The 12125-nt window shown below is 37.8% G+C and overlaps 1 protein-coding gene and 1 pseudogene across 1 annotated transcript in view; both read left to right on the forward strand.

Moving 5' to 3' along the window:
• LOC100271757 (Y-linked oral-facial-digital syndrome 1 pseudogene) overlaps positions 1-12125 on the forward strand; it is a 63608-nt pseudogene that overhangs the window by 23811 nt on the left and 27672 nt on the right.
• LOC100335202 (oral-facial-digital syndrome 1 Y-linked) overlaps positions 1-12125 on the forward strand; it is a 63608-nt gene that overhangs the window by 23811 nt on the left and 27672 nt on the right. Inside the window, exons 7-13 of the mRNA NM_001281905.1 lie at positions 1500-1606; positions 3558-3674; positions 6011-6084; positions 7347-7438; positions 8453-8642; positions 11279-11409; positions 11932-12043. Of these exons, the coding sequence (NP_001268834.1) occupies positions 1500-1606; positions 3558-3674; positions 6011-6084; positions 7347-7438; positions 8453-8642; positions 11279-11409; positions 11932-12043 (823 nt within the window). The remainder of the gene's footprint in view (positions 1-1499; positions 1607-3557; positions 3675-6010; positions 6085-7346; positions 7439-8452; positions 8643-11278; positions 11410-11931; positions 12044-12125) is intronic.

The following is a 12125-nucleotide window of genomic DNA, read 5'->3' on the forward strand; positions in this document are numbered from 1 at the left end:
CAGCTTCAGCTTCTTCAGCGTTACTGGTTTGGGCGTAGACTTGGATTACCATGGTATCGAATGGTTTGCCTTGGAAATGAACAGAGATCATTCTGTCCTTTCAGAGATCACATCCAAGTACTGTGTTTCGGACTCTCTTTTGACTGATGGCAATTCCATTTTTTATAAGGGATTCCTGCCCACAATAGTACATAGGTTGTCTGAGTTAAATTCATCCATTCCAGTCCATTTTAGTTTGCTGATTCATAGAATGTCAACATTCACTCTTGCCATATCCTGTTTGACCACTCCCAACTTGCCTTGATTCATGGACCTAACATTCCAGGTTCCTATGCAATATTGCTCTTTACAGCATCGGACCTTGCTTCTATCACCAGTCAAAACAAATGGACATGTCTGTGAGACATATTCATGGACACAAGAGAATGGACTTGTTTCCAAGGTTGTAGAGGGTGGGAATGGACTGGAAGCTTGGGATTAGCAAATTCAAACCATAATATATAGGATGGATAAACAACAAGGGCCCCCTGTATAGGGCATGGAACTATATTCGATATCCTGTGATAAACCATAATGGAAAAAATATATAAAAAAGATACATTTGTATAACTGAGTTACTACTCTACAGCAGAAATTAACATAGCATGATAAATCATCTAAACTTCAATACCATTCAAAAAAGAAGATAGATGACCGATTAGATCAGATCAGTCAGTTTACAGACTCGAACTCTGGTTTAGTCAACTGGTCTACGAAGGCTCCTGAGAAGGTTGCCATTTATGAAGAGCACCATGCCTTTATTCCACCACCTGGAATGCCCCTTCCCTTCTTGGCTTGATAAAATTGTCCATTCTTCAAAATCCAACTGGAATGTCAGGTCCTCATGATGCCTCTCCTGACCCCTCAATGATGTACTCCTCCAGGCATCATTCATCCTGTGGAGTCTCAATTTACTTTAATTGTGAAATCATCATGTTTGGTTTGTCTTTCTCTCCCTGAATAAACTGAGTTTTTTTTTTTTTTTTTTAAGGTGAAGACTGAGCTCTATCTGTACATCTTTATGTACACAACACCCAGTTTGGCCTTGAATATGTGATAGGTGTTCAGGGAACACATACATGGACGTGTGGTCGTTCATTTGGGGCATCATCTTTTAAGTTTTATTCTATTACTGAATGAACATTTAGTTTCATTTTTTCTTGCTGAAAAACTTAATGAATTTTCTTCAGTATCTGAGAGGCATTAATGAAGTAATAAAATAACTATAGACAAGGGATGCTAGAAATACAGGGTAATGTAACTTAACAGTCCTTGGGAGATGAGGAAGTACAGTTTTGTGGGGATAAAAAGGCAAAACATACACCTTGCATTGGAACCTCTTGAAAATTGTTCCTTTAAATGTCCATCCTTTGTTTTCTAGAATTTAGGAAGCAATGTATTTGTTCGTCTTCTTTGTTTTCTTTAGCTTGCTTGGTAAAAGTTAATGCTTTCCTCTGCAGAATGAAACAAAAGAAATCTATGCCCAAAGGCAGTTTCTACTAAAAGACATAGATTTGCTGAGAGGCAGAGAAGCTGAGCTGAAGCAAAGAATTGAAGCCTTTGAATTGTAAGTAATGTGTGTCCATTTTGGACTTTCAGAATGAATGAGATGAAAAAGAACTAAATATGTCTGCTGCTGCTGCTGCTGCTGCTGCTGCTGCTAAGTCGCTTCAGTCGTGTCCGACTTTGTGCGACCCCATAGATGGAAGCCTACCAGGCTCCTCTGTCCGTGGGATTTTCCAGGCAAGAGTACTGGAGTGGGGTGCCATTGCCTTCTCCGAAATATGTCTACATATTCTAATAATAACTGCAGAGTAGAGTTCTTGATTGTAAAGGTGTTATCACCTAGCTTCAAGGCACACTTCAAGTGAAATGAAGATGAGCATTTTGTTTTTGGGATGAAAGCAGGAGATACCATCGTCAGGTTACAGTGGGACCTGACAAATAATTTGGAGAAGCGGATAACACTTTAACAGATCATATGTTTCCCATTTATGTCAAACATTCAGATCTCACATTTTCATGTGCATATGGTATCTGAATTCCAGACAGCAAAACCTGCCATATTGACATACTCTGCTGGCAAAAAAGGGCAACACAATGCCTCTGAGTTGACTTGTACTGGGAGAAACTGTTTCATGTAATGTGTGTGTTGCTTTCTTAAGTGCTCACTAGTGTTTCATTCTTCATATATTACCAGGGATTAGTAACAGGCTCAGCAGTTTTATAGGTTATGGTATAAGCCTTCTTTCCTGTTTGTTATCTGCCATTAATCGGCACTTATAGATACACCAGAAATCTTCTTTCCTTGAAAGATTTGTCTTCATTTTCATGAACGTTGTTTTCTCATTTACGTAGGCTCAGTTCATTTGATTTCTTCTCTCTGCCAACCTTACTCTTTTTGGCAATACTGAAGAGATAAATTGACCATAAGAGAAAAGGAAACCAATTTGGGCATTGATAGTTAGTGGTTATGTAATCACTTATTTACCTCCACTTCCCCTACTCCTCCTTTCTAAGTATACTGAAAGTGAAAGGGTTAGTTGTCAGTCATGTCTAACTCTTTGTGACCCCTGTAGCCCACCAGCCTCTTCTGTCCATGAAATTCCCCAGGCAAGGATACTGGAGTGAGTTGTTATTTCTTTCTCCAAGGGATCTTCCCAACTAGAGATCAAACCCAGGTCTACTGCATCACAGGGAGATTGTTTACCATCTGTGCCATCAGAGAAGCGTATCATACAAACTAAACAACTATACCAGTGTACAGATTAACCAGCAGAGGGAGCTAACACAGAGACCTTTTATAATTTGCTTGGCAGTCTGTTCCCTAGCAGTTCTGTTTTTCACTTGATCTGAGTTCTTGTGAACCCAGTTCCCTGGCTCTGGAACTGATTTTGTGCTTGACTTGAGGTTTCACCATCACGGCTATTCCTTTCTTCAGTGTTGTCACGTTTTGACTGATCCATCTATCTTTTGCTCTCTTTTCAGTATTTACTTTTAGTATTGAATAAGTTCACTGGTATTGAACTAGTATTGATTTAGTAGGTTATCAAACACCAAAATTAATCTTCTGTCTTTAATAGCTATGGGCTAGTCAGTTAAACCTCACAGTTAGAAACAATATTATAAAAGAAACAAGCACTTGAATGTTGTAACTAAAGTTTGGCTTGTAGTTTTCTAACTTTAAACAATCTTTTACCCTTTAATTACAATTACTTATCACTTGTGATCTTTTTTTTTTTTTTTTAATGTGAATGATCTCCAATGAGGAACCACTTTGGTGTTGGCATTTTTTCACACTCTCCAGCCATAGAACTATGGAGTTCTGCCTGTACTTCAGATCCATCATCACTAGGTCAGCCCCTAAAATAATGGGTGACTTCTGGCTCTTTGTTTTTAACTCCCCAGCCATGACAATTACAGAACAGTTTTGAGTCTGTGGGACTAAAAACACATGGTATCTTTTCACCAATGTTAATATTTTTCTAATTTGACTTATTTGTTTTGACTAATTTCAGGGCCCAGAAGCTACCAGAAAAAAACAAATGCATGACTGATGGGCTGACGAGGCGAGAGATGACTATAAAGAGCCTTGAGGAGACCTATGACCAGAAGCTGAAGAACAAACTTCTAAAGTAATTGTTTGGCATCTTAAAAAAGAAAAAAAGTATTGTGTTTGAATTAAGTTGATGGAAACACAGCAACATTAATGAGTAGATAAATCTAGTATTTTATAGCAAAATCCAGTGTTTCTGAAAAAAGAAATACATGTTTTCATTGACAGTCAAGTTTTTTCCATGAATATTTTGAGTTAAGATGGTTTTTAAAAGATACAGTACAGGGAATAGCATCCTCTGCTCACTTTTGTCACTTCTCAAGTATTTATTGAAGGCCTGTGATTTTGCGTGAATTTCTTACAGCACCTTGTAACTTCCTGAGAAGCTATAAAATGGGAATTATGGTCATTTTTATCTTTTCCTCTGCCCCACTCATACTGCCATTAAGATGGAATATCTGCTGCTGCAGCTGCTGCTTAGTCACTTCACTCGTGTCCGACTCTGTGCATTTCCGTAGACGGGAGCCCACTAGGCTCCCCCATCCCTGGGATTCTCCAGGCAAGAGTACTGAAGTGGGTTGCCATTGCCTTGTCTAATGATGTGTAAATTATTCTGCTTATTTGTTATAGTATTTGTTGATCTGTATTTTTTTAAGATTCTGCCAAGCCAGAATCAAAGAAACAAATGGAATTAACTATGTAAAGCAAAAAATCATAGAAGGAAAGGAAAATATGAATCACTATGATACGATGGCTTTCCTCTCAGTTCAGCTCAGTTCAGTTCAGTTGCTCAGTCATGTCCAACTCTTTGCCACCCCATGGACTGCATCACACCAGGCCTCCCTGTCTACCACCAACTCCAGAGTCCATCCAAACTCATGTTCATTGAGTCAGTGATGCCATCCAACCCTCTCATCCTCTGTCATCCCCTTCTCCTCCTGCCCTCAATCTTTCCGAGCATCAGGGTCTTTTCCAATGAGTCAGCTTTTGCATCAGGTGGCCAGAGTATTAGAGTTTCAGTTCTAACATCACTCCTTCGAATGAACACCCAGAACTGATCTCCTTTAGTATGGACTGTTTGGATCTGCTTGCAGTCCAAGGGACTCTCAAGGCTCATCTCCAACACCACAGTTCAAAAGTATCAATTCTTCAGTGCTCAGCTTTCTTTACAGTCGAATTCTCACATCCATACATGACCACTGGAAAAACCATAGTCTTTACTAGACAGACCTTTGTTAACAAAGTAATGTCTCTGCTTTTAGATGGTTGAATTTCCTCTAGTCTGAGTTTTGTTGTGTTTTTATGGATAGTATCTTAGTGCAGAGGCATTAAGTGTGTAGGTGGTAAATTTTCTCTCCAGTGCTCAATGTAATGTCTGGCACAAAGTAAGTGTTCACTTAATGTTTATTGGCACCATGAATTCATAGAGAAGTGATGACTCAACATAGTAGCTCTGGATGTTTCTTAATCGTTGGCCTCACTTGTCCATAATTTGTCTTTATAGTCCATGATATAATACCTTTAAGTTTTTTAAGTTATGCTATAAAATAATTCTAATAAAATACAGTCCTTTTCTGTGAATCAGTTTTGACATGGTAGATTTTTATCCATGTATTTTATGATTTTTCCACATACTTTAGAGATAAACTCTAAAGAATCTATAGTTGTTAAATTTAGGAATAAGAAAATAAAAGTGTGTATGTTAGCTTGATATAGCTGTGGAGTAGGGAACTGTTAGGTATCTTTGTCTGGCTGTGGGTGTCCTCATATGACTTTGGCAGGTGTTGAGGTTCTGAGGATATTCACCACTGTAGTACTTCTTTCCTTTCTCTAATCTCTGAAACAGAAAGTTAGCTGCTAACAGCTGGTGGAGATGGTAAAATTCCATGAAAATATGACTTTGGCATCACCACTCTTAATATAATGCTATTGACAGTGGTTCTCAGTACTGTTTTCAGTTCCTTAGGGTAAAAGGTATTCTGTGTGAGAGTGGGAAGGTGGGACAGATGGATTGGAAGTGACTGACTTATTGTCCTTTGGGGTTTAGAGTCTGCAGTATACAGTGTAAAGTAAATTTAGTTTAATTTGTTTTTTTTGTTGTTGTCTTTGGTTGGTTTTTTTCTTTTTGCATCACTGGACTCCAGCTGAGAAACAGTGCCCTCTATAACCTCAATAACATGACCCATCATTTTGTGCTTGAGTTTTCAGAACCAGTTTACAGGACTGCAGCAGATTTTCCTGGACTTTTTATAGCCAGAATTCAGATCCCTGGCCTTAGTACTGACTGCTCTTGAAGTTCATTCATTGTCCTGTTCAGTGTTCTTCTGTGCCCTGGTGCCATAGATAAGCTCATCATTGACAGCAGTCTGCCTAGGGAAGTGACCAGGAACTCATTTCCATCCTTCTGATTCTCAGGTATCAACTTGAACTGAAGGAGGACTACATCACTAGAACTAACAGACTGATTGAAAGTGAAAGGAAGAATAAAGGTGATTCTTGGGCTGGGGTACAATTCTCTATTTTTTATTTTTAACACAGGTTATTAGGCTTCTGAGTTGGGTCTGTTCTTTAATCCATAAAGTGTATACCCCTTCTACATCATTGTTACTATAAACTGACACAGTTTATGTCCTTTTAATTTTACACAATGAAAAAAATGATCAGTCTTTCCCTATGTTTTTGCAAACCTTGTTTAATTTTTGTATATTCATAAAGATCAGAGCTTTATTGGTAGAATTTTATTCAACTTTATTTCAGTATATTTTGATGAATAGATCTGTGATGTCAAGAAAGTGGCAGCAACTTGCTGCCATTACTTAATACTACTCTGAACCATGAGATTTTTTTTTTTTAACCTAGGAGAAATTTTATTTGTCTCTAGTGACCTTGTTACTTATTTTTCTTAACTTCTAACACATATTTATGCTTCATGATATTTTATTTTCACATATAACTTCCTAAACTGTTGTATATATTACTCCAAGACCAGGAAAGTTGGATAATTTTTTGATCTTTCAAGTATATTACATTGCAGTGTCTTTCTAGGAACTAGCCTAAGACAAGAGTTTTGGATTGGTATTTCAAATAGATTCCAGAGGGTAAACCAGGGCTGAGTACTTGGTCCTTATCAGAAGGTCACCAGGTGTGTGTGACCTTCACTCACTCAGGCTAGTGAGTAGTAATACTTCTTTAGCAATTGGTTTTGCCACGTAGTTAGCTTGTGACTTTTTGATGATGCATTGTATATATGCTTATGTTAGAAGAAGTGAAAATGACAAAATAATAACTGCAAAATCTTACCAGAGCAGTCTGTCTTTAAGGAAATTCACAGCTGTTGGCATGAGGATCCCACATTCCACACAGGTGGTGTAACTCTGGTGACTTGTGTGTAGCAGGAAGTGCACCACATGTATACTAACTTCCCATCACCTATTGAGTAACAGGACTTACTTGCTCACTAATTTTTTTTGGCCCAGTATCTGCTATTTTATATCTTTTTTGGGGAGGGGGGGCAAGGGGCCATGCCACGTGTCTTGTGAGATTCTATTCGTTGATCAATGACTGAACCTGCACTCCCGGCAGTGAATGCACAGAGTGTTAACGACTGGACCACCAGGGAATTCCTGCTGCTATTTTAGATGATGAGGTGTAATGCTCATTATTTCTGGCATACTGGCTATAAATGATTAAATGACTTTTATATTCACTGGTAAAACTTTATGATGTTTAGTTGCTTGGTTCTGTCTTTCAGAAAAAGCTATACATTTGCAAGAGGAACTTGCAGCTCTTAATTGTAAAAAGGAAGAACTTGGTCATTCTGTAAACCGTGTGAAAGAACTTGAGGTAATTGTTAAGCATATTGATTTGTTTAAATAGATGTTAGACAACACAGGAAATTTTAACTTCAGTCACACATAATTTATCTCCAGTGATCTTCCTGTTATGTTTGGACTATTTATTATATGACTCAAGAGGGCGATGGCTGAACTTAATTCAGTAGTTCTTCATTTCAATCTTTGTCTCCTAGAGAAGAATAGAAAGAGCATGTCCTTTGGAGCCTAGAGTCATCCTTGAATCTTGTTTATCTCCCTCACAGTTTGTGTGCTTTTGGGCAAGATCTGTGACCTCAGATCCTTTATCCATAAACTCTAGGATATTGTTCACATCTCATGGGAGGGACTTCAGCTGATTTATGTGCCTTTCCCATAGCAGGTGTTTGGCATCTATTTGGTTTCTTCTCTCTTCTCAGCACCAGGTAAAAATTTCTATCACTACATTAGGATCTCACAGACTAAAGCAAAATGAGAGGCATTTTTCACAAACTGTTACTTTTTTTCTGTTTTTTGTGTTTTTTTTTTTTGTACTTGATATACTAAGGACAGAACTGGAACTTCAGATAATTAAATATGTTCTGTATATAAAATTTGTTCCTGCAACTGAAATTATTTATTTGAGCACTTTATAGTTTCCTGTCTTCAAAGAAGAGATATATCAGACTGAGGGAAGGAAAGCACCTCCCAACACCTTAGTGGTATCTGTCTCACCTTTTTGTGTTGAAAAACAGACATGTAATTAAATTTGTGATGGCTTTTGGGTCCTTAGTGCATCTGGAAAATGGGTGATAATATGAAGGACTTGCTGTGTAGGACAGGGTTCTGCATAAATCAAGTTGTATGAACTTGCCTCAGCTCCAGAACAGAAGTAATTGTTGTCAGGGTCATCTTGTTACAGAGAACCAGACCAGCAAACTGACCATGATTAAATTATGCCACAAAGCTGAGAGCAGACTGTCAGTGTTTACCTACTCAGTCCTATAGAGTCGCTGTTCCAATATAAGTATTCCTTTTCCAATTCCAGCTTGAGATGGAGTCTGTTAGAGCTCACTGTTTGGCATTAACAAAGCAAAACCAAATGCTAAGCGAGAAGGTTAAAGAGATGGACAACTATTCACTACTGAAAGAAGGAAAACTGGAGCTTCAGGCGCAAAATAAACTACTTAAACAACAAGTGGAAGACATGAAAAGTGAAAACCTGCATCTTCTAAACCGTAAGTCTTTTTTTTATATGATTTGTAATTCATGTTAGGCTCATATTAGGAAACTGCTTTTTTGGCTATACCATGAGAATATGGGATCTTAGATCCCCAACCAGAAATTAAACCCATGTCCCATGTGAAAGTGCTAACCTCTGGACCACCAGGAAAGTCCCAGGAAACTGTTCTAGGGGAGGCTTCAATTGGGAAGATTTTATAAAATTAAAATCCTCAGATTGAAATTCCTTCTTTTTTGCTTGCTATTCTGTAATTCATAGTGTCCTAAGAAGAATGTTTTTAAAATTTAATCTTTATATTACAGTATAGTTGATTTACAGTTTTGTATCAGTATCAAAAGTATAGCAAAGAGATTCTGTTATACATATACACATATCCATTCTTCTCAGATTCTTTTCTCATATAGATCATTAGATTATTGAGTCAAGTTCCCTTATTAGTTATCTATTTCATATATGATACTGTGTGTCTGTTAATTCCAAACTCCTCATTTTATCCTTCACCCTGCCTTTCACCTGTGCTAATCATAACTTTTTTCCAAAGACTATATGCCTGCTGTGTTTTGTAAATAAGTTCAATTGTATTACTTTTTTATATTCCACATATAAGTGATATCATAAGATGTTTGTCTTTTTCTGTCTGAATTGCTTCACTTAGTATGGTATTCTATAGTTGCATCCATGTTACTACAAATGGCATTATTCCTTTTTTGTAGCTGCATAGTATTCCATTGTATATATGTACCACATCTTCTTTATCCATTCATTTGTCAGCGGATATTTGGTTGCTTCCATGTCTTGGCTATTGTAAATAGTGCTGCAGTGAACATTGGGGTGCATGTATCTTCTCAGATTATGGTTTTCTCCAGATATATGCCTAGCAGTGGGATTGATAGATCATATGGTAGTTCTGTGTTTAGTTTTGTAAAGAACCTCCATGCTGTACTCCTTAACGGTTGTACCAATTTACACTCCTACCATCAGTGTAGGACAGTTCCCCTTTCTCCATACCCTCTCCAACATTTATATTTTGTAGACTTTTTGATGATAGCCATTCTGATTGGTGTGAGGTTATATCTTATTGTAGTTTTCATTTTCATTTTTTAATAATTCATGATATTGAACATCTTTTCATGTGCTTTTTGGCCTTCTGGATGTCTTTTTTGGAGAAATGTCTAAATCTTTTGCCCATTTTTCAGTTGGGTTATTTGAACTGCATGAGCTGTTTGTATATTTTGGAGATTAATCCCTTGTCAGTCACTTTATTTGGAAATGTTTTCTCCCATTCTCTGAGTGGTCTTTTCATCCTATTATGGTTTCCTTTGCTATGAAAAAGCTTTGAAGTTTAATATGGTTCCATTTGTTTCTTTTTATTTTTATTTTCATTACTGTAGGAGGCAGATCCAAAAAGATATTTCTGCAATTGATATCAGTATTGTGTGTTTGCCTATGTTTTCCTCTAAGTGCTTTTATAATATCTGGGCTTAATGTACACCTAGGCTTTTTAATCCATTTGGGGTTTATTTTTGTGTATCATGTTCGAAAATGTTCTGATTTCATCCGTTTACATGTTGCTATCTAGTTTTCCAAGTACCACTTGAAGAGACTGTCTTTTCTCCGTTGGATATTTTTGCCTCCTTTGTCATAGATTAATTGACCATAGGGACATAGGTTTATCTCTGGGCTTTCTATTTTGTTCCATTGATCTATATTTCTGTCTTTGTGCCAGTACCATACTGTCTGGATGACTGTAGCTTAGTAATATAGTCTGAAGTCAGGGAGCCTGATTCCTCCAGCTGCATTCTTCTTTCTCAACATTGTCTTGGCTACTCTGGGTCTTTAACAATACATTGCGAAATTGTTCGAGTTCTGTGAAAAATGTGGTTGGTAATTTCATAGGGTTTACACTGCATCTAAATTGCCTTGGGTAGTATAGTCATTTTCACAGTATTGGATCTTCCAATCCAAGAATATAGTAAACCTCTCCATCTGTGTTGTCTTTAATTTCATTCATTGTCAGCTTACCTCCATACAGATCTTTTGCTCCATCAGTAGGTGTGTTTCTACTGGGAGTTCTGGGAGTTCCTGCCTCCCTGACCCTCCAGGCCCAAGGGCTGGTAGCAAAGAGCCTGGCCCCATTAGCAGTCTAGGGAACTATTTCATCCTTTGTGGCTAGGGACCAGCCTAAGTCAGTCTTCGTTGAAGGCCTCTCTGATGATCCAAATTGGGAATGCCATCTGCTGTCTGTCTGGACCCTGAGAGCTGCTGATAGATACACAGATTGATTGGACCTCAGAGTATTCATGGATAGGTTTTGATAGAGTGTTCCTTCTCTAACTCTGTGCTTGGTATAGGGGAGAGACAGGCTTTCAAGTTAATTTAAGGATTTGAAAGAACTCTATTACATGGAGAAGGACTCAACAAATAGTAAAATTTGCATTTAGTACATTAAATTATTTTGTTTTGAAATTTCTGTGGCAGAACTGCTCATTGTCCATGTGATAGAGCTGATAGAAAATAGTGTGCATACACAAAAAAGAAGAACAAATTTTAAACTTCTTTAGCTGCTTTTAAAAGTAGAGTACAATTATAAAATTTCAGGTTGATAACAACCAGGCTCTTCTACCTTCCTAGGCATAGCTCAGCCATCTCCAGAGGTACTAATTTTTCAGAAAGAATTAAAGAAAGCAGAAAATGCAATTGCATCTGAGCATAAGGAGTTTGAAACCCACAAACAAGCTCTGCAAAAACAGCTTCAAAGCGAGGTAAGTATTGCTTCTTGTGCAGCCAGGGGTTGGGCCAGTCTGCTGCATAAACATGTGAACTTGGCACATGCCACACTGGTGTAAATGGGGTTTACTTTAAAATTAGAGCTTCCCCAAGGTACTAAAGGGTGTGCTTTCTCATCTGAGAGCTCTCTACAGTGATCATGTGACTTTACATTCATAATTGTCACAAAATCCAGAGGCAAGCAAACTTACTGAAACACATAATTCTACAAGTCCTGGTGGTGCCCACAGTGGCAGGGCCTTGGAAATACTGCTGCCATCTCTCTGGTGTCTGCCCATGCCCTGGAGTAGCTGCTTTAACATGCATGTAACAAGATGTGGAAACTTGTTTTATTTCTTATCATTGTAGGGACCATGTGCATTAAGGATTAAGTGTGGATCGCTACTCAGAATTGGCAAAACGGAAAAAGAGCATAAGCCCAATGAGAGTACTGCTCCCGTTGCAGTGAGCTGTGATTTCTTCTGCATTGATTTCTTTTCTTCTGTAATTCTCTGCAGATTGAGCACTCCACCCAGCTGAAGGCCCAGATATTAGAATATGATGCTTCTTTCAAGAGGTTAACTGTGCAGGTTACCAATTTAAAATCACAACTGAAACAAACTCAAATAGGTTAGAGACATTTTAACCTATGTTTGTGTGTGTGTGTGTGTCAAACTTCTGACATTTGTGTACATTTAATGATTTTACTCAT

This window comes from Bos taurus, chromosome Y (genome assembly GCF_002263795.3).
Source record: "Bos taurus isolate L1 Dominette 01449 registration number 42190680 breed Hereford chromosome Y, ARS-UCD2.0, whole genome shotgun sequence".
Classification (NCBI taxonomy): Eukaryota; Metazoa; Chordata; class Mammalia; order Artiodactyla; family Bovidae; genus Bos; species Bos taurus.